Genomic DNA, 23,395 nt, shown 5'->3' with positions numbered 1-23,395 from the left:
ACAAAGACCACTCACATTTTTCACCTTTTAATTAACGCGACAACAATAATATGGCCTCACTGTACACTTTGGACAGCAGAAATACCAACTTGAATATATACACAAACATGATTTTAATCATTGAGCAGCAGTTGTAACAAGTACATAACAATGTCATTTAAAGAATAGGAATCACACAATAGACATCCGGTGAGTTATCACTGCTGGGGTCAAGAGTTCTACCCACTCGTGTCAAACTTGGCATCATTGACCACTCCAATCAGAGAACTGTTGTTGGTTCAATTATGTTTATTGCCTTTGAACTTCCTTAATGCCAGTGAACAGAATATATATATATATTTATAAACTGTGTGTTGTTTTAAGGAAAACACTGTTTATTGTTATTACGGAAGTGCTTCACTCACTGCTGATAAGCAGTGCTATTTGTGTGCTTGATTGGATTAAGGCAAGGATATGTATCTTACCACTTGGGATGGGGTAGGGCGAGTCGCATTGATTTTGAGTTGCATTTTTGACTAAGGGTCAGCAGTTGTATTATTTTGGAGACACATTAATTTCAAGATTTTCAGTATACAACATTTAATTCATGCTCGCGTTAATTTCAAGTTTGACAATATACGTAAACGTAATTAGTGGTGGGATGATACATCGGTGGATCGCGATTTTCTACTTCTCGATACAAGTATCGATCACAGTCACACACGAAGTAAAAATATCGATTCTGACCTTAAATGTTTGATTTAATAACTGTTCCACTAAACACTAATCAGTAGTGCAAGTTAATAGTGAAAACATAAATATTTTCGTTTGTTGTGCCATACTTGACACTGCCAACTGTAAATCATCAGTGTGCCAGGTATTTGGCCATCCTGTCTATGAAAAAGATGGCTTACGCACCACAGATAAGAAAGAGCACATGCAAGTATCGTGATACACATCGGATCGTGAGTAAGGTATCGTGATACGTATCACATTGCACAGTTGGTGTATCGTCCCAGCCCTAAACATAATGAAGTGACATGGTAGGAAGCTCACAAACATGTGTCATTCTTGACGTACATTTTGTCACATCTATATTGGTGTCTCAGCTGCCATCCTCAGTTATTTGCAGTGCAGAGCTGTCTCCCATGAGGGGCCAGAAACCAATGGTTCACCCTGGTTATGTTTCTAGGTTAGTCAACAACCTCAACTTCAAGCTGACACGCTGTAATACAACTAAAAACCTGTTCAAGCAGTGTTAAACCAAACTCACTAACTCAATTTCAATTACCATATTCAACGTAATAAGCACCCCTCTCTAATAAGTGCCCACTGCGATATTTGCTAATATATTGACTCGTGAACAATCCCAATTAGCAACCCTCCTGATTGATCAATGTACACAAGACTTCTTTATTTGTGTATAATACGCACTCGTGTGTTATATGCACCCTTAATTATGGGCAATTAAGTTCTGGAAAAATATCTGTCGTGTATAATACACACAGACTTTTTTTTTATCATTTCAGGCTGTCGGCATAAACCATGAAATTTACGATCTTTCAACTCTGTTTTTTTTTTGACTAAAATTTTATTCCAATAAGAGCCCCCTATTTCTAATTTTGAGAGTGCCCTGGGTGCTTTTTACGGTATGTCTATAGGTATTGTAAACGTGACATGTATTATAAAGCATACATGCAAAACAATTCAAGAACAAAATTCAGCAAGGTTTGCGAAAGCTTTGAAATAAATCCCCACTTACATAAAATGTAATCAGATCCCAGCCTAATTTACTGTGAGCTAGTGGATCATTGTTGATAATAGATATCCTATATTTGTTCATGGCCACGGACTGAACACAAACCAGTTAAGTGACTGCCTGTTTCATGTATTTGACACAGACTAAAGAGAAGGCTACAGCTGGACATCATCTGTGTGCTGTAGGCTGACAACTAGACGTGTGTGGGTCTGTTTAGGAGAGACTTTGTGTGACATAAAAGCTAGGTTCATATTGGATAGTCTATATTTGTCTATGACTATTAACAAGAAACCTTGATGACATAAAGCATGTTCTATGCATCCTACTTTGGCTGTGGGGTTGGCTGTATTTATAGACCTCTGTCAACTCAGGAAGGACGCTGTGCCATGTAAACACTTAGTTCTGCTTAAGGTGCTATTAGCATGTTACCTCTCTGATTGAGTATTGTTTCCGAAGACATCTATTTTATTATATAAGATAGATAAATTGCAAAGAACAATGAAAAATGTGGTTTATTTCACGATAAACATTTTTCTATCATGATATCATTTCTGGAGATTCCAACAATCGTGCACAACTTGGTGACCTATATTGAACGACGTAATTTTTGAGAGGGAATTGTAGAGTAAATTGTTCCCCATCGATGTAGCTAGGCAACGCAGATAAATGCGATGGCCGAACAATCACATCCAAAAGCATGAGAGGTGTTTGGCAAGGGTATAACATTAAAAACATGATAAAAATGGCTATTTGCAATCAACCGATTTACCGAGCATGAAAAATGATATTGTGCGGGTATCGTGGAAAGAATACACCTCAATTTACCGATATACCATCTTCCCAAGGCAAGAAAGTTAACTGACTTTAAAAGGCCAGTTTCCACCCTTGCCGAACTAGGCTGGAATTCCTGGGCTCGATCATAGTGCCACCACCTCTGGCTTATATGAGTTATGCTTTCTATGCCTCTACTATGGACCAATCAGATTCCACCTCTCGTAGCACTTGCATTGCTTCAAACAAAATGGCGGTGCCCAATCAAGACGATCGATAAACAAGATCTATATTGTAATAAAATGAGTCTTACATAGCGAAGTGCATCAAATCACATGAGCACCTTGATTAAAAATATGAAAAGATTTTGAAAATATCTATTGACAATGAGTTGGCGGTGCACATGCTTTGCAAATCGGATTTCAATTTCGTTGCTCAACTTTGATTGGACTATGCATAAACTCGTTAGTCGAGCCAAAATGCAACTCCATAATACCAGCCTAGTTCGGTAAGGGTGGAAACTGGACTTTTATAGTCAGTTAACTCCCTTGCCTCAGGAAGATGCCGATATACCGGTAATACCGCACACCCTTATCAATCATGCATTGTTACCTTTGTACTTTATGCATAATTTTCCCATCATCTACATTTAGAGAGTAATTGATTTTGCAGAACGTCAGACTCAGCAGTTGCTAAATGTAGGTGTTTATAAACCCTCATGCTGTTATGTGTTTCTACAATTTGAATAGCAATGTTAGAGTTTGATATCATGCTGCGATACTTGATTGTGCTATGGCGCATTCATGTGCCTGTACTTAATAACCACCAACTGGGGGTATTTATTTTTGGGTTGAATATATTCCACATTTTCAATTTGAATGCTTTAAAAATCCAATTCTGGTGTATTTGAATATGATTAATAGTTCAGTATGCAAAGTATCTTCCTCAATAGATTTCTGCATATCATCATCAGGGAGAATGTGAGGTGTCAATCATCCTGATGTATACATGTATAAGTTTTATCTTAATGTACAGAGCACATACCACTGTAGATATATTTATGCCTACACTTGATTTACAGGTTTTGTCCCCTATCCTTTAGGATCAGATACAAATAACTTTCAATGTCAACCACATTGGATTATTTGATGTAGCATATTCACCGTCTTAAGCATCCTGCTCCAGTATGTGCCCCTGATCAACTTCTGGAGCACTTTGTAAGTAATCTTTTTAAGCGCTGCCCACAAAGACAGATAATTTACATGACAGTTCATATTTTCTTGTGTATATATCACAGATGCTTTTTATAATACTGGGAACAGCAACATAGAGGGGGTATGTAACTTGTAACTATTATCGAAAGGTTTAGTTTCATCGACATTTGAACTTAGTTTGATCACTACCACTCGATCTCTGAAAACAGGTGAGGTGAAATGGGGTTTAAAGTCGTGTCCAAGATTATTGCACTTATATAGAGATGTGGCTGCTCGTACTAGTCTGGACTGATGCCGATTTCTAGTGCTAGCCCACTGAGATACCATGCTGCAGTTTCACATGAAAACCCCACTCAGATACAGTACACTGACTCCGAGCCGACCAGTCCTTGTTTTATCCCCTGAATGTTGAGTGCCAGACAGGGTAACAACAAGTACCATCTTTTAATGTCTTTAAGTATGACACAGCCGGGGATCGAACCCCGGACCTTCCACTCTCCGGGCAGACGCTCTACCACTAGACCACGGGGGCGGTCTTCTGGAAACAGCTTTAACTCATTGTATTGTTTTGATAAGCACCTCCCTTTGTCAAGTTTCTAAGCACCCAGGGCACTAATTATAGTGAATATGTTATAAGCTGAAGATATATGAGTGTTTATATCCTATCATCTAACAACACAAGTGTATGGCATTGTGTTTTTCTTCATAGATCAACGTTCATTATGACCTGTGAATTCCTGGCTCAGAATCAACTGCAACAACAATAGCGTGATATCATCATAATGGTTTAAAATTTAAGAAATCCATTCTGTTCCTGTCATCATTACTGCTGCAATTTTTTTCACAATTGTCATCAAACCCCATAGTGATTGAACGAAACACAGTATGGAAGGATTTATGACTGAATGGGCTCGATGCAGTTAAGGAGTCAAACTAAGCGGGTCACATCCTTTTTGGAATTTGTTGCATATTAATTGAAGTTTATTTTTTATGTTAAAAGCTATCGTTTATTAAATGATAATTGATCCTGAATAGTTGGACGATTAAAGCATTTGTCTGTAACTTTCATGTAATTAATATTTATAAAATAAACAATCCTTTTAAATATAAATTTCTATGCTCAGCTCAAATACAACAACCAGAAAATATCGCAATCTAAGAGCAAAAGGCCTTGAAACTTTCCCTTATCACAGGCCTTGGTAGAAAGTATGTCATTTACGTTAATGTGATTAGTAACAAATATAACCTTAAACCTTTAAGTAAAGCCCCAAGATATTATTGATTGTCTGGGCATGTAGATCTGGAAATAACAAAACTTCTTTGTTTGGGAATTCAACTCATCTCACTATCAGGAAAATAACCAGAAGCATTCTTAAGTAAACCTTTCAAGAAATGGTATACTGTTCTCTGTATAATTGATTCCAACTACCATGTTTCAGTTGTTTTCCCACCTCTGGCCCTCGGTCAGATACACTGAGCAATGCTGTAGGCAGAATGTACCAGTCACACTGCCTGCGCCAGGTTGCTGTACATGTATAATTATTCTGAAAATCTATATCAAGGGTAATCATTACAGAGAGTATTATGTTGAGAACTGCGATACAATCACCCAGCTGGTCAGTGTGACTTTTACTTTTGCTATGTGGGTTCAACAAGTGAATACAACATCCACGTAAACAATGTTCTTAAGCTGGGGCATGTGCAGACTGTGCTTAAAACTTTTCAATCTTCAAGCCCTAACTTGTTTTTCGGTTAATTTTCAGTCAAAGTTTTTGTGTCGTTTGGAGGAATTGTTCATAATATCGGATTTAGTTGGACGAGAATTCGTCGATTCTGATTGAACAGTTTCTTTGACTGTCACCCCTAGCAGGGTTAGAAATTTGTACTTGCTTGAGTTAAATGTTCAGTCGAGATGGGCTTCTTGGTTAAGTTGGTCCCCACTAATTGATGCTGGTTGTAAGAGGTGAGTTAATGGGTCAGGCTCATTGTCTTGGTTGACAGTGTGGTCAAGTGCCCCTACAGTGTGGAATCTGAGGATCATCACTCATCATATCAACCATTGGTTTGGTTGACAGTGTGGTCAAGTGCCCCTACAGTGTGGAATCTGAGGATCATCACTCACCATATCAACCATTGGTTTGGTTGACAGTGTGGTCAAGTGCCCCTACAGTGTGGAATCTGAGGATCATCACTCATCATATCAACCATTGGTTTGGTTGATAGTGTGGCAAGTGCCCCTACAGTGTGGAATCTGAGGGTCATCACTCATCATATCAAATCATTGGTTTGGTTCATGTACAAGGTGCTGTCAAATGGCGGAAATATTGCCGAGTGGGGCATTAATCAACAAACAACAGTTTTTCACTGTCTTTTGTTGATGCCATTTGTTAACACTATTTGGGCTAGTTAATGTTTTAGGTTAGTTTCCAGCTCTTCAGTACCACACTGAAACCAGCAACAATCCCCAAGCCCAAGTCTTGCAAAATTCTGCTCGGTCTAGTAAGCTCTGCTAATAATAGGCCATATGATAACATAAAATTGACGATAAGAGTCAAGTTTGTGGCTAGTACGCTAGAATTTTTGGCATGTGACTTTGTTTTAAATATGCAACTGTTCACCTTGCAGTGAGACCCGTGAAGGTTCGGGGTAGAATAGGTCTTCAGCAACCCATGTGTGCCGTAAAAGACGACTATGCTTGTCATAATAGACGACTAACAGGATCAGGTGGTCTGGCTCGCTGACTTGGTTGATGCATGTCATCGATCCCAATTGCGTGGATCATGATCATGATGTCAATCACTGGGTTGTTTGGTTATATATAGACCGCCATCATATAGCTGGAATACTGCTGAGTATGGCGTTAAACAACAAACCAACCAACCTAGCAATGAATGGGTACCTGTAGTCAAAGAAATTAAATCCAAGTCAAGTCTAGAATGATTTGGCAAGTCTAGATTGCCAAAAATGAAGAATTGTTATGCGATCCATTTGGATTTGTTTATTGTGTAGATATATAATTTTAAATAAATTAACTTTATTCTGGGACTAAATGTTAATCTGGGTACCTGGTAAGATGAAGGTAATATGAACGCAAAATGTTCTAGCCAATCCTGCAGCCTGGGTGGTGCAGGATTTTAGATCAGTTCATTTTCTAGGACATTGACTGATGGTCTTCAAAAATGTCCTGAAGATGTCTTTTCAAATTTTGGTGATGTATATTTTATGTAGAAGAAAGTCCTATCAAAAGTTAGTCAAATTATGAAAATGTCCCATAGCCATTTGTTTCAGTAAATTATTGGTTGTGGATTCCCAAGGAAACTGAAATGCAGATTATAATGTCACACACTTTGGGTAATATATTGATGGTAGGGAATCTTTCTGTTGTGTGTCTCCTATTATTACTAATGTCACACACTTTGGGTAATATATTGATGGTAGGGAATCTTTCTGTTGTGTGTCTCCTAATATTATGATAACATAGACAAGAAAATTGCAATTTGCTTTGAAGTTCCGAACCTAATTCCGAATTTAGTTTCTCTCCTGTAAGCTCACTGCAGCTAGCATGTGAGACTTGTCAGGTTTGTCTTGACCTCTCATTAGTGTCACTGTTGACTTGACATTAGATCCACTGGGACACAAGGACGCAGATGGTATCAGGAAACAGCTGAGACTGTTGTCCCCTTGCACAAACATTAACTGTGTGACCAGAATATACTGGCCGGTACATTACCAGGGAAAGTGACGTGGATGTAATTTTGTGCCGCAGTCAGCAATATTCCAGCTCTATCACTGCAGTGTAAATTAAGCTGGTGTTTGTCTGATGTGTAAGAATTCACTCAGTTGTATTATGATTATGACTGATAAATAATCGAGTCTGGACCAGACAAACCAGTGATTGATATTATGAACAACATCCCATGACGTCGGGGTATGAGGACCTGCAGGCAACCAAGTCACCAAGCCTGAAACTTGATCCGTCAAGTCACTCCATCAGACAAGCATAGGTTTCTGGGGACCTTTCCTAACCTGGAATATTCAGGACAAGGGGAAGAAGATTCAGCTGCAGGTGAAATGCATCAATAGAGTGTTATCCTTCATATGACTTCGTTAAGATCAGGTTAACAGGAAAATCTATCTGAAGGATGCTAGCTGGTGGAGTGTTTACTGCACAACTCATGAATCTTGAATCAGGTGCTCCGACGATCGATTTTCTGTCAATCTTTGGACTTAAAGCAATGCAGCAGATATTTATACACTCAAAGTTAAATCGTCAAAGACACAAAATATCATCAAACAAAAAATAAATTCCATTTCTAGGACAGGTCACAAATTGCTAGCAGCATAGGTGAATGATGGTAGCACTGTAATGTTTAACCTATGACGTCAGTGCCAAGTAACATCACTGTGTGATCCTGTATGATATAATCAGTGGAATATTGTTTCATGTAAGAAATTGAAGGACATGTCTAAATGTGCATGTTTAATCCATTTGTGAAATTAAAATTAGCACACTATTATCATGTTTTGTTATAGATTAATGTTTAATCCATATGCCAAATATCAAATTAAATTAAATTCTTTTAAATCATTTTAAGCAAAATTTATAAGGTGAATGATTGCCCAAAATGCAGTCTCTATCATGTCCACAGTAAAGTATGAAGTTGGCGAGGTAGTTAACAAATACACACAAACATGCTAACCCCTTCTATTTTGAATTGGAAAGTTAGGTACTTTTAATATCAAGATGATTTAATCTGTCCCAGAAGAATTAATTACTCTGAATGCAGACCAACAGACATCCTGAAACAATTGGTCCGACACATCTCACTTAATCATAGACACTGATCGACCGATCTGGATTTACTAGGGCTGGGATGACACACCAACTGTGCGATCCGATGTGTATCACAATACCTTGCTCACGAGCCAATGCTTATGGTACTTGCATGTGCTGTTATCTGTGGTTCATAAGCCATCTTTTTCATAGACAGGATGGCCAAATACCTGGCACACTGACAATTTACAGTTGGCAGTGTCAAGTGTGGCAGAATGGATGAAATATTTAAATTTTCACTACTTATTTTCACCTCTAATTAGATATTGTTGTAACAGGTATTAAAGCAAATTTTAAGGTAAGAATCAACATTTTTTACTTTGTGTGGCTGTGATCGACACTTGCCTCTAGATGTAAACAATCGCAATCCACTGATGCATAGGTGTATCGTCCAGCCACCAGGATTGACATAGACCTTGACTGGCTGTCTACTAATGTTGCATACTACTGTCACTGTGTTGAAACCACACCACATCCATCTCTTATTTCTCTTTCTAAATACAGCATGTTTTTTTGCTTGTTGTTTGTTTCTTTAACCTAAGGTCGGAGTATAAGCTAGGTGTGTTTTCCTGCCTTACGGCTTGTTGACCGGTCAGGATGTTGCGACATTCCTAATGAATGTGAGGGAATAAGCTTGGGGCATCATGACCCATGGTCACTTGACTTTCTCAACTTTTGGTTTGCTTGGTCTCTTGGTCTGGTGTTATCTCTGTTATAAACATGGTACCTGTTGCTGTATCTTAGCTTGATATTGCACCACTGGTAGATGAAGGGGTTGTGTGTTATAAACATGGTACCTGTTGCTGTATCTTAGCTTGATATTGCACCACTGGTAGATGAAGGGGTTGTGTGTTATAAACATGGTACCTGTTGCTGTATCTTAGCTTGATATTGCACCACTGGTAGATGAAGGGGTTGTGTGTTATAAACATGGTACCTGTTGCTGTATCTTAGCTTGATATTGCACCACTGGTAGATGAAGGGGTTGTGTGTTATAAACATGGTACCTGTTGCTGTATCTTAGCTTGATATTGCACCACTGGTAGATGAAGGGGTTGTGTGTTATAAACATGGTACCTGTTGCTGTATCTTAGCTTGATATTGCACCACTGGTAGATGAAGGGGTTGTGTGTTATAAACATGGTACCTGTTGCTGTATCTTAGCTTGATATTGCACCACTGGTAGATGAAGGGGTTGTGTGTTATAAACATGGTACCTGTTGCTGTATCTTAGCTTGATATTGCACCACTGGTAGATGAAGGGGTGGTGTGTTATAAACATGGTACCTGTTGCTGTATCTTAGCTTGATATTGCACCACTGGTAGATGAAGGGGTTGTGTGTTATAAACATGGTACCTGTTGCTGTATCTTAGCTTGATATTGCACCACTGGTAGATGAAGGGGTTGTGTGTTATAAACATGGTACCTGTTGCTGTATCTTAGCTTGATATTGCACCACTGGTAGATGTAGGGGTGGTGTGTTATAAACATGGTACCTGTTGCTGTATCTTAGCTTGATATTGCACCACTGGTAGATGAAGGGGTTGTGTGTTATAAACATGGTACCTGTTGCTGTATCTTAGCTTGATATTGCACCACTGGTAGATGAAGGGGTTGTGTGTTATAAACATGGTACCTGTTGCTGTATCTTAGCTTGTTGATATTGCACCACTGGTAGATGAAGGGGTTGTGTGTTATAAACATGGTACCTGTTGCTGTATCTTAGCTTGATATTGCACCACTGCTAGATCAAGGGATTTCTCACAACAACAAAAAACATACTGTGTTTTTACTTTTGAACTTTACGCAGCGTGTCCGGTTCCAAATTCAATTCAGCATAGTTAAATCTACAGGTAATTCATCCATAATTCATTATGGAGCTGAGTTTGCACTTTGGCCTACACAGATGAATCATGTTTAGTGATGCAGTCTTATGTTTCTTCAAATCCAGGGATTTAATGGTGTGGCTTATACTCAGATGATGGGAGTTGGTCAAGCATCTCTCCTCCTCCCCCCCCCCCCCCCAAGCATATTGAGGGGGTTGGGATATGGTCATCATCTGGCCTGTTTATCCATATTTGATTTGTAGGGGAGGGGAGACTGTTGTCTTATGAACAGAAATTTATAAATAGTAAGATTACCAAAAGCATTGCTAGACTTTAAAAGGGGGACCTGGGATCTGGAGGTCTAGCATTGTGATCAATATCTTTCAATATTTTGACAAGAGTTTTGACATGACACACATTGGATTATTTTGGATGGTCCATTAAGTGATTTCATTATTCAGTTTGGGGGTCAGGGTGTAATTTGGAACTGGGAAACGTTCATCTCTTCTTGATGTGTTGTAGTGAGGTGTTGATTGAAGCCTGCAGAGGAAGTACATGTAAAGTGTAGTTTATTACTGTGTTTGTGAGTGAGGCTTGCATCAAGCTGGGCCACAGTGGAAGTATTTGTTGATGGAGAACCAGTCTAGGAATGTGAAGAATATAATCAACTGGTAGTTAGTCGTGAAGTAAACATTACGATAGCTCTCCAGGGATTTGAACCAGACAGATGTACTGGCCTCTGATGGGAGCATCGAGATTTGGCTAGGAGAAATTGGCAGTTGCTTTAAATACCCTGGCATCAGAGGGATAAAACGAATAAAGGAGGGCAGAGGATTTCTGATTCCACATCAATTTCAGTGGTCGACTTTTGTGGGACTGAAAGTTCTGTCCGGTTTAGACAGAGGTCCAGATTAATGAGATTTTAACAGATGATAATGAAATATGAAATAAAGATGGGGTTGGAAGATATATTATCTATCATGTTATTTTCAGGACTGTTAATGTGGTCTGGTATGGACAGGAATCCGACTTAGTCTGGTTTTCGCAGATGCCACTGGAGTTACTATGATGATAACCCACAGTGGAGACTTCAGGTTAGAATGGGTCCTACTTGTGAGATAGGACTTAATGGATTGGAGTTCAGACTCTGTGACTTTGAATGCATGTCAGTGGACCTGTGAAGATCCATGTTAGAATAGGTCTTCAGCAACCCATGCTTGCCATCAAGGCAACTATGCTTGTCATAAGAGGTGACTAATGGGATTGGGTGGTCAGGCTCGCAGACTTTGTTGATGCATGTCATTGATCCCAATTGCGTGGATCAATGTTCATGATGTCAATCCCTGGTTTAACTGGTCCAGACTCGATTATTAACAGACTGCCATCATATAGCTGGAATACTGCTGAGAGCGAAGTTAAACAACAAACCAACAAACAGCATGTCAGTGTTCCCTGACAGCATTGGTTGCTGCACATAATATCAATCACTGGATTGTCTGGCTGCAGTCATACAGCTGGCATATTGCTGAGTGCGGTGTTAAACACCTAGCAAAGGTTATTGTGTTAGTTGTTACAGTCGCCTGTCATGATGTAGGATTTGTTTTGACAAGTCAGATCTGATACATAGCATGAGAGGCAGAGAGGGGGGGTTGAATGATGAGGCAAGGGGACACATGACAGTAGCAGAATACAACTGGGTCACTAAATATGTCAATCTGGTAATTTATCACACTTGTTTGCTCAACTGATTAGAGACCACAAGAACTTACATATATGTCATGGTGTTTTGTGGTTGACGTTTGTGATTGAAAATTTAACAATAAAAATAATTCTCAGCCAAATTTGGTAAGTTTGATTGTCCTAACTGTAAGAAAGGTCAAGTTAGGTTAAATGAACAGGTTAAAATGCATTCATAAACTGAGGTTTTGTTGGAGCGATATCAGGTTAACTTTTGAGGGCGGAGCCACAGAGTGATCTTAGCACCATACTTAGTATAGACGAAGGATGAACATAGAACAATGATTGTTTTGTGGAATAGGTTTCAGTGATGAATGGGTTGGTTTGGCTCTGTTCCACAAAGTGCTATAGACATGATAACCATCATAAGTTGTGTTAAGGTATTGGAGTTATCAGAGTTGTTTTCAGGCATTGCTAAATGTTTTTAGTTGTACTCTTAAAGCGTAAAACATGAATAAATACATGGGTATTTTGTATTTAGACTAACATTTAGTCTATGAAATCTTATATTACACAATACCCTACTCGACATTAAAATTAAACAAATTATTTTCCTGATGCTGATTTCATAGAGCTAGCTAGAGCTGGCTAGACTTGCTTTTGTATACATATCTAGATTGTTTTGTTTTCATGAAATAAATACATTCCACAGTCATGGTGCAGGACTTTTTCGTATTGCGTGAGATCAGCTGTATATTCACAGTGTGTCTATAAATTGGTCAAAAGTATGGATAAAAAGTAAAATATTTATAGGGTCCCTAGATTCAAATACTAAAGCAGAGACCCCTTTAATTTTGAACACAGATTTGAATGAAGACATTGGGGTTGAGGCTGCCCTTCAGTCTCCCCCCCCCCCTCTTCTTTACTTTAGACCACTGTTGATGTTGCATCACTGAGAGCTGTTACAAAAGTTGGACTAGTTTCATGATACATGTAAGTTTTTCTAACAGCACTCTCTGCTTGTTTCAGATAACGGAGCTGTGTGGAGCCAAGCGTCTCGGACATTTTGGTCGCAGTCAGTTCTACATTGCCCTGAAGTTGATTGCAGTGGGCCAGGCAGGTCTTCCTGTCAAACTCGACAGTCTGAACTCAGGTAGGTGGCGCTGTCTGGTAACCATCTTGCTTAGTGTACACTCCTGTTGTGCTACGATTCTACTGAGTCACTGGGTGTGTAAGCTGGACTGTCACTGTCGATATGTCCAATAGGTATTAGCTCCATTGTAGAGTGACTCTGTCACTAAATATGTACAATAAAGTATTAGCTCTGTGGTTGTGTTGGCTTTGGCATAACTCTGTCACTATTATTATGTCCAGTACGGTTTTAGCTCTGTGGTTGTATGGGCTGAGGACTCACTGTCACTATTATTATGTCCAGTACGGTATGAGCTCTATGGCAGTGTGGGCTGAGGACTCACTGTCACTATTATTATGTCCAGTACGGTATGAGCTCTGTGGCAGTGTGGGCTGTGGATTTACTGTCACTGTTATTATGTCCAGTACGGTATTAGCTCTGTGGCAGTGTGGGCTGAGGACTCACTGTCACTATCATTATGTCCAGTACGGTATGAGCTCTGTGGCAGTGTGGGCTGTGGACTTACTGTCACTGTTATTATGTCCAGTACGGTATTAGCTCTGTGGCAGTGTTGGCTGAGGACTCACTGTCACTATTATTATGTCCAGTACGGTTTTAGCTCTGTTCCAGTGTTGGCTGTGGACTCATTGTCACTATCATTATGTCCAGTACGGTATGAGCTCTGTGGCAGTGTGGGCTGTGGACTTACTGTCACTGTTATTATGTCCAGTACGGTATGAGCTCTATGGCAGTGTTGGCTGTGGACTTACTGTCACTATTATTATGTCCAGTACGGTTTTAGCTCTGTGGCAGTGTGGGGTGTGGACTCACTGTCACTATTATTATGTCCAGTACGGTATGAGCTCTATGGCAGTGTGGGCTGAGGACTCACTGTCACTGTTATTATGTTCAGTACGGTATTAGCTCTGTGGTTGTATGGGCTGTGGACTCACTGTCACTATTATTATGTCCAGTACGGTATGAGCTCTATGGCAGTGTGGGCTGAGGACTCACTGTCACTATTATTATGTCCAGTACGGTATGAGCTCTATGGCAGTGTGGGCTGAGGACTCACTGTCACTATTATTATGTCCAGTACGGTATGAGCTCTGTGGCAGTGTGGGCTGTGGACTCACTGTCACTATTATTATGTCCAGTACGATATTAGCTCTGTGGCAGTGTGGGCTGTGGACTTACTGTCACTATCATTATGTCCAGTACGGTTTTAGCTCTGTGGCAGTGTGGGCTGAGGACTCACTGTCACTGTTATTATGTTCAGTACGGTATTAGCTCTGTGGTTGTATGGGCTGTGGACTCACTGTCACTATTATTATGTCCAGTACGGTATTAGCTCTGTGGCAGTGTTGGCTGTGGACTCACTGTCACTATTATTATGTCCAGTACGGTTTTAGCTCTATGGCAGTGTGGGCTGAGGACTCACTGTCACTGTTATTATGTTCAGTACGGTATTAGCTCTGTGGTTGTATGGGCTGTGGACTCACTGTCACTATTATTATGTTCAGTACGGTATGAGCTCTGTGGCAGTGTTGGCTGAGGACTCACTGTCACTATTATTATGTCCAGTACGGTTTTAGCTCTATGGCAGTGTGGGCTTTGGACTCACTGTCACTGTTATTATGTTCAGTACGGTATTAGCTCTGTGGTTGTATGGGCTGTGGACTCACTGTCACTATTATTATGTCCAGTACGGTATTAGCTCTGTGGCAGTGTTGGCTGTGGACTCACTGTCACTATTATTATGTCCAGTACGGTTTTAGCTCTATGGCAGTGTGGGCTGAGGACTCACTGTCACTGTTATTATGTTCAGTACGGTATTAGCTCTGTGGTTGTATGGGCTGTGGACTCACTGTCACTATTATTATGTTCAGTACGGTATGAGCTCTGTGGCAGTGTTGGCTGTGGACTCACTGTCACTATTATTATGTCCAGTACGGTTTTAGCTCTATGGCAGTGTGGGCTGAGGACTCACTGTCACTGTTATTATGTTCAGTACGGTATTAGCTCTATGGCAGTGTGGGCTGAGGACTTACTGTCACTGTTATTATGTCCAGTACGGTATGAGCTCTATGGCAGTGTGGGCTGAGGACTTACTGTCACTGTTATTATGTCCAGTACGGTATGAGCTCTATGGCAGTGTGGGCTGTGGACTTACTGTCACTATTATTATGTCCAGTACGGTATGAGCTCTATGGCAGTGTGGGCTGTGGACTTACTGTCACTGTTATTATGTCCAGTACGGTATGAGCTCTATGGCAGTGTTGGCTGTGGACTCACTGTCACTATTATTATGTTCAGTACGGTATTAGCTCTGTGGTTGTATGGGCTGTGGACTCACTGTCACTATTATTATGTCCAGTACTGTATGAGCTCTATGGCAGTGTGGGCTGTGGACTTACTGTCACTATTATTATGTCCAGTACGGTATGAGCTCTATGGCAGTGTGGGCTGTGGACTTACTGTCACTATCATTATGTTCAGTACGGTATGAGCTCTGTGGTTGTATGGGCTGTGGACTCACTGTCACTATTATTATGTCCAGTACTGTATGAGCTCTATGGCAGTGTGGGCTGTGGACTTACTGTCACTATTATTATGTCCAGTACGGTATGAGCTCTGTGGCAGTGTGGGCTGTGGACTCACTGTCACTATTATTATGTCCAGTACGGTATGAGCTCTGTGGTTGTGTGGGCTGTGGAGTGACCCTGTCACTGTCACTACCACTGTAAGAGGATTGTTGCCAAGGCAGTACAGAAGTGATTACCTCAGTCCATGAGGGAGATAAAGTCAAGAGGGTTTATATTTTACACATGCCCTTTAGGGAGCTGATTTTGAACAGAAATTCTGGCTTGGTTATTGTGAGAAATTGCCTCCATAGTTGAAAGTGACTACCAGTAATGCTTGGAATAACATTTGTAATGATTATCGGAAAATGTTATCAGAGCTGTATAGGGTGCATAATATGACTGGTATATGGTATATTGCTCTATGACCATCAGCAATGCTCATATCACTATACAACCCTTGCGTATCAATACTTTCGGATACAGTCACAAAAGAATGACTATATTAATGTATAAATTTTATCTACTATCTTGAGGCATTTAGATGGACTGGTTTCCTGTCTAAACCATGTAAACAGCACATGCTACACGCTGTTTACATTAACATTCCAGATAGCCGACATCATAGTTATTCTCGTTTATCCATACTACCCTTACTACTCAATGTTTGTTAAGAACCAAATTAGTAGTAAGTATTAATCAAACCACTTGGGTCGGAATTCTCACAAGCACTGTTTCATGCTGCAACATCTTCTGTGGAAGTAAGATTCGGGTTAGAATAGGTCTTCAGCTACCTATGCTTACCGTAACAGGCGACTATGCTTGTCGTATGAGGCGACTAACGGGATCGGATGGTCAGGCTCGCTGACTTGGTTGATGCATGTCATTGTATCCCAATTGCCTGGATCTATGTTCATGATATCAGTCATTAGATTGTCTGGCCAAGACTTGATTATTTACTGACTGCCGTCATAAAGCTGGAATATTGCTGAGTGCGGCGTTAAACAACAACCAATAATTTGTAGTAATTCTGTCCTCAACACACTTTTGATAACTTGATTATCCTGCAAAGTATTCTTAATTGCTAAATTATCGTCTTCAACTCTCATGGTGCTTGGGGACCTGGCTGGTAGGGGTGACTATTGGTCTGGAAATCACTATTGCGATAACTATTGATATTGCAAGAAACTATTGCGATAAATATCGATAGTTTCCAGTGTATCATTTTAGATGGCTTTTAGAGTTGAATTAAACCTTGGAACTGAAATTTCCTTTGAATGTGATAACCATAACAACAAATAAAAAGTGAAGTTTGAGATATGACTGATTTGTTTTTTCTTTACCCTAATAATTTAAGAAAAAGAATCTTCCACATTACCATGCGTAAATTACTACCGCTCATGATCAAATGAAAAACAAATTGGAACAACATTGCATGTATTTTATTGATATGGTAAATACAATTGAAACTATCGATATTCCTAAATGAAATTGATACTTTTGATCGGAAACTGATTTAACAATCGATTTATTGACTTTAAGTGCTTACCAATAGCAATATACGGTATCGATATTTCGATTTATAGTGACACCCCTACAGGCTGGAGTCTTGCACACCACACAAAGACAATGATCAGGATTTTAGAAATCCAATCCAGGGAGATAATCGCATGTTAAGTACATGCGCATTAAATATTACTATCAGATTGTATGACTATAGTCAAAGTTGTGGTCCTCAGCAAATGATGAGTAGTATATTTTGATAAAATGTCAAAAGATATGATTGATAAGTGGTAAGTGTTAGAAGATAGGAGATTTATATCAGGCCAGCCTGTGAGGTTTGGCTGTATTGATGGAGTAGTTCTTCTTAATTGCCTTAACAAGTGTAATTAAGCTGCCAGCTTTGTGTGTGGTGTCCACTCTTATTGTCACTGGCACCAATATATGTCATGCATGTGTGCTGGTAATTACTGTACTGAAACATAATCAGATTATGGCTTGGCAAGTTCGCAACACAATTGAATTATGTTGCAGAAAAACTGACAACTTTGGAAAAAGCAGAAATTATGGTTATGGTAGAGGGTGATTATAGCTGTGGGTTAGAGCTTCAGTATATGCATCCTCTCTTGAGATTATGCACTGGTTGCGTTAGCATGGTTACCGTTAGTTACCCACTCATTCTTGCTGTAAAAGGCAACTGTGCTTGTTGTAAGAGGCGACTCACGGGATCCGGTGGTTAGGCTCGCTGATTTGGTTAATGCATGTCATCGTATCCCAATTGGATCGATGGGCATGATGTTAGTCACTGGATTGTCTGGCCCAGACTTGATCATTTACAGACCGCCGTCATATAGCTGGAACATGTTGTTCCTGAACATATATATATGTCAGTATATTTGTACTATCGCAGCAAACCTCAAGGATCCCCTTCGTTTGTAACACTGCATTTGTTGACAATAGGAAATACGACCTTGTAGAAAACATACACTAAGTAGAAAGAGGAAACAGCCCTATGAACAGGAACGTATCAACACCTATCTCCCATTGTGAGTAAAGGAGGACACGAGAGTCTTAAACACAACCGCAGGGTGCTGCTTCCTGCTCTGTAGGTGTCGGACTGGTCGACTGACAACATTGTGGCAGCTGCAGCTTTGTGTTAAGCTGGACATGATGGACAGAGAGAGATGTGATGTCCTTTATCAGGATGAGGTTTAACTTGGACACCTGCGTCTGCCTCATACAGTCAGTGCAGGCTTTGAAGTTAACATAAGGTGGCTAGTCTGAGACAAGTAATATTCAGGTATGGCTAGTGACATCTTGTGAGCTACCACTTTCACTGTTAAGTTGATCTGTAGGAGACCATATTTGCTGACAAGTGAAAATGTAAAATAATTTCTAACCCAGTTGTGTGACATGATCATGCTGTCTCCTCCAAGAAGTCCAATCTATGTGGTTTGTCTTTGTATTGTTGCTGGGTTTTTTCAACAGTTTTTATTTAAACAGACGTAGTGTTAAGTGATTTTCATTCTGAAATGAGCAAATAAATGGGGGTTTACACACCTTATCCACAGCATTATATGACGCCTATTGTCTTGAGAAGATTGGCCCCACGTGGATTCCCGGATAGATTTGGTTCCCAGCAATGCGTGTTAAATAGTCAGTCCAACTCATTGACTAGCTAGAGCGTGAGTTGTCGTACCAAGTTAGCGTGATGTCAGTCTCTGGATTGCCTGTTCCAGACTTGATTACTGATATCTAGCTGGAATAATGCTAAATGGGACATTTACAGAAACAGCCAGTAGAAGACTTAGGTATTCAATAAGTGAGGTATCATTGGATGTTAAGTGACATTGAACTTCTAGCTTCTGACAGTTAAAGCCAAGGAAAGCTTCACACACTACAGATTGACATTATGTTGTGAAATATTTGACTTGAGTTAGATAATGACAGAGCAAATGTTTCTGCATCAGATGCTACTTTTATTTGATGATACCCTTCCTGCACTGATTGATAGACAGGTCAGCCCAATACTATGATAGAGTCCTTCCAGGTACTCGGTCTGATAGATGAGTAAGGTCAGACTGTCGGAAACATTTGAGTTTACTGGCCAGAACTTGTATTTTGGCATGATTTTCAGTCAAAATTAGTTTTAGTGTATGGACTTATACATGCTGATCTCACTCGACCATATTGGACTTGTAGATAAAGTCGCAGTACTGTAATGGTCTAAATAGATGCTATAAGGACATTTTCCTTCAAGACTTCTGTTCATGCAGAATGTGGATGTGTAAACAACTATGGCGTACATACAGCAATTCCTCCAGGTAGATCTCCCATGGGGATTCCTGGTCCCCAGTTACCAATGCTTGTCAGACAAGGCCATGTAATGGAATGGGTGGTCAGACTCGGTCGATTGCAGGTCATTGAACCCTGATGGCATTCGCTGCTGGTGTGTGTGATGTCCCATACAGCCATTCTGTGATGTCTGAGTGTATCTGGACTGCTGGTGTGTGTGATGTCCCATACAGCCATTCTGTGATGTACGAGTGTATCTGTACTGCTGGTGTGTGTGATGTCCCATAGAGCCATTCTGTGATGTACAAGTGTATCTGGACTGCTGGTGTGTGTGATGTCCCATACAGCCATTCTGTGATGTCTGAGTGTATCTGGACTGCTGGTGTGTGTGATGTCCCATAGAGCCATTCTGTGATGTACGAGTGTATCTGGACTGCTGGTGTGTGTGATGTCCCATACAGCCATTCTGTGATGTCTGAGTGTATCTGGACTGCTGGTATGTGTGATGTCCAATAGAGCCATTCTGTGATGTACGAGTGTATCTGGACTGCTGGTGTGTGTGATGTCCCATACAGCCATTCTGTGATGTACGAGTGTATCTGGACTGCTGGTGTGTGTGATGTCCCATACAGCCATTCTGTGATGTACAAGTGTATCTGGACTGCTGGTGTGTGTGATGTCCAATAGAGCCATTCTGTGATGTACGAGTGTATCTGGACTGCTGGTATGTGTGATGTCCAATAGAGCCATTCTGTGATGTACGAGTGTATCTGTACTGCTGGTGTGTGTGATGTCCCATACAGCCATTCTGTGATGTACGAGTGTATCTGGGCTGCCGGTATGTGTGATGTCCCATACAGCCATTCTGTGATGTCTGAGTGTATCTGGACTGCTGGTGTGTGTGATGTCCCATACAGCCATTCTGTGATGTACAAGTGTATCTGGACTGCTGGTGTGTGTGATGTCCAATAGAGCCATTCTGTGATGTACGAGTGTATCTGGACTGCTGGTATGTGTGATGTCCAATAGAGCCATTCTGTGATGTACGAGTGTATCTGGACTGCTGGGGTGTGTGATGTCCCGTACAGCCATTCTGTGATGTACGAGTGTATCTGGACTGCTGGTGTGTGTGATGTCCAATAGAGCCATTCTGTGATGTACGAGTGTATCTGGACTGCTGGTGTGTGTGATGTCCCATACAGCCATTCTGTGATGTCTGAGTGTATCTGGACTGCAGGTGTGTGTGATGTCCCATACAGCCATTCTGTGATGTCTGAGTGTATCTGGACTGCTGGTATGTGTGATGTCCCATACAGCCATTCTGTGATGTCTGAGTGTATCTGGACTGCTGGTATGTGTGATGTCCCATACAGCCATTCTGTGATGTACGAGTGTATCTGGACTGCTGGTATGTGTGATGTCCCATACAGCCATTCTGTGATGTCTGAGTGTATCTGGACTGCTGGTGTGTGTGTGCTGGTGTGTGTGATGTCCCATACATCCATTCTGTGATGTACGAGTGTATCTGGACTGCTGGGGTGTGTGATGTCCCATAGAGCCATTCTGTGATGTACGAGTGTATCTGGACTGCTGGTATGTGTGATGTCCCATACAGCCATTCTGTGATGTACGAGTGTATCTGGACTGCTGGTGTGTGTGATGTCCCATACATCCATTCTGTGATGTCTGAGTGTATCTGGACTGCTGGTATGTGTGATGTCCCATACAGCCATTCTGTGATGTACGAGTGTATCTGGACTGCTGGTATGTGTGATGTCCCATACAGCCATTCTGTGATGTCTGAGTGTATCTGGACTGCTGGTGTGTGTGATGTCCCATACATCCATTCTGTGATGTCTGAGTGTATCTGGACTGCTGGTATGTGTGATGTCCCATACATCCATTCTGTGATGTACGAGTGTATCTGGACTGCTGGTGTGTGTGATGTCCCATACAGCCATTCTGTGATGTACGAGTGTATCTGGACTGCTGGTGTGTGTGATGTCCCATACATCCATTCTGTGATGTCTGAGTGTATCTGGACTGCTGGTGTGTGTGTGCTGGTGTGTGTGATGTCCCATACATCCATTCTGTGATGTACGAGTGTATCTGGACTGCTGGGGTGTGTGATGTCCCATAGAGCCATTCTGTGATGTACGAGTGTATCTGGACTGCTGGTATGTGTGATGTCCCATACAGCCATTCTGTGATGTACGAGTGTATCTGGACTGCTGGTGTGTGTGATGTCCCATACATCCATTCTGTGATGTCTGAGTGTATCTGGACTGCTGGTATGTGTGATGTCCCATACAGCCATTCTGTGATGTACGAGTGTATCTGGACTGCTGGTATGTGTGATGTCCCATACAGCCATTCTGTGATGTCTGAGTGTATCTGGACTGCTGGTGTGTGTGATGTCCCATACATCCATTCTGTGATGTCTGAGTGTATCTGGACTGCTGGTATGTGTGATGTCCCATACAGCCATTCTGTGATGTACGAGTGTATCTGGACTGCTGGTGTGTGTGATGTCCCATACAGCCATTCTGTGATGTCTGAGTGTATCTGGACTGCTGGTGTGTGTGATGTCCCATACAGCCATTCTGTGATGTCTGAGTGTATCTGGACTGCTGGTGTGTGTGATGTCCCATACATCCATTCTGTGATGTACGAGTGTATCTGGACTGCTGGTATGTGTGATGTCCCATACAGCCATTCTGTGATGTCTGAGTGTATCTGGACTGCTGGTGTGTGTGATGTCCCATACATCCATTCTGTGATGTCTGAGTGTATCTGGACTGCTGGTATGTGTGATGTCCCATACAGCCATTCTGTGATGTACAAGTGTATCTGGACTGCTGGTGTGTGTGATGTCCCATACATCCATTCTGTGATGTACGAGTGTATCTGGACTGCTGGGGTGTGTGATGTCCCATAGAGCCATTCTGTGATGTACGAGTGTATCTGGACTGCTGGTATGTGTGATGTCCCATACAGCCATTCTGTGATGTACGAGTGTATCTGGACTGCTGGTGTGTGTGATGTCCCATAGAGCCATTCTGTGATGTACGAGTGTATCTGGACTGCTGGTGTGTGTGATGTCCCATACAGCCATTCTGTGATGTCTGAGTGTATCTGGACTGCTGGTATGTGTGATGTCCCATAGAGCCATTCTGTGATGTACGAGTGTATCTGGACTGCTGGTGTGTGTGATGTCCCATACAGCCATTCTGTGATGTCTGAGTGTATCTGGACTGCTGGTGTGTGTGATGTCCCATACAGCCATTCTGTGATGTCTGAGTGTATCTGGACTGCTGGTATGTGTGATGTCCCATACATCCATTCTGTGATGTCTGAGTGTATCTGGACTGCTGGTATGTGTGATGTCCCATACATCCATTCTGTGATGTCTGAGTGTATCTGGACTGCCTGTGTGTGTGATGTCCCATACAGCCATTCTGTGATGTCTGAGTGTATCTGGACTGCTGGTATGTGTGATGTCCCATACAGCCATTCTGTGATGTACGAGTGTATCTGGACTGCTGTTGTGTGTGATGTCCCATACATCCATTCTGTGATGTACAAGTGTATCTGGACTGCTGGTATGTGTGATGTCCCATACAGCCATTCTGTGATGTCTGAGTGTATCTGGGCTGCAGATTGTTTACAGTGTGTTGGAGTGATAACCGGGAGGTGTTTGTGTGTTCAGCTTGACTCAGGCCAACAGAGTTCAGTGGGCAAAGACTTTTTGTGTTGTGACTGTACTGGGCTGCCACAAACTGCACATAATGGGCTTGGTTCTTCAATATCAATCATTTTAGGCCT

The 23,395-nt window shown here is 41.2% G+C and overlaps 1 protein-coding gene across 10 annotated transcripts in view; it reads left to right on the top strand.

Moving 5' to 3' along the window:
- Window positions 1–23,395, top strand: part of LOC124111324 (ralBP1-associated Eps domain-containing protein 1-like) — a 108,135-nt gene that overhangs the window by 21,664 nt on the left and 63,076 nt on the right. For all 10 annotated transcript variants that reach the window (XM_048384180.1, XM_048384181.1, XM_048384177.1 and 7 more), the window contains exon 2: window positions 13,091–13,214. In XM_048384180.1, the coding sequence (XP_048240137.1) occupies window positions 13,091–13,214 (124 nt within the window). The remainder of the gene's footprint in view (window positions 1–13,090; window positions 13,215–23,395) is intronic.

This window comes from Haliotis rufescens, unplaced genomic scaffold, assembly GCF_023055435.1.
Source record: "Haliotis rufescens isolate VD_foot unplaced genomic scaffold, xgHalRufe1.0.p SCAF_5, whole genome shotgun sequence".
NCBI classification, from domain to species: domain Eukaryota; kingdom Metazoa; phylum Mollusca; class Gastropoda; order Lepetellida; family Haliotidae; genus Haliotis; species Haliotis rufescens.
Note: the sequence above shows the minus strand (reverse complement) of the source record. Positions and strands in the feature narration are given on the sequence as shown.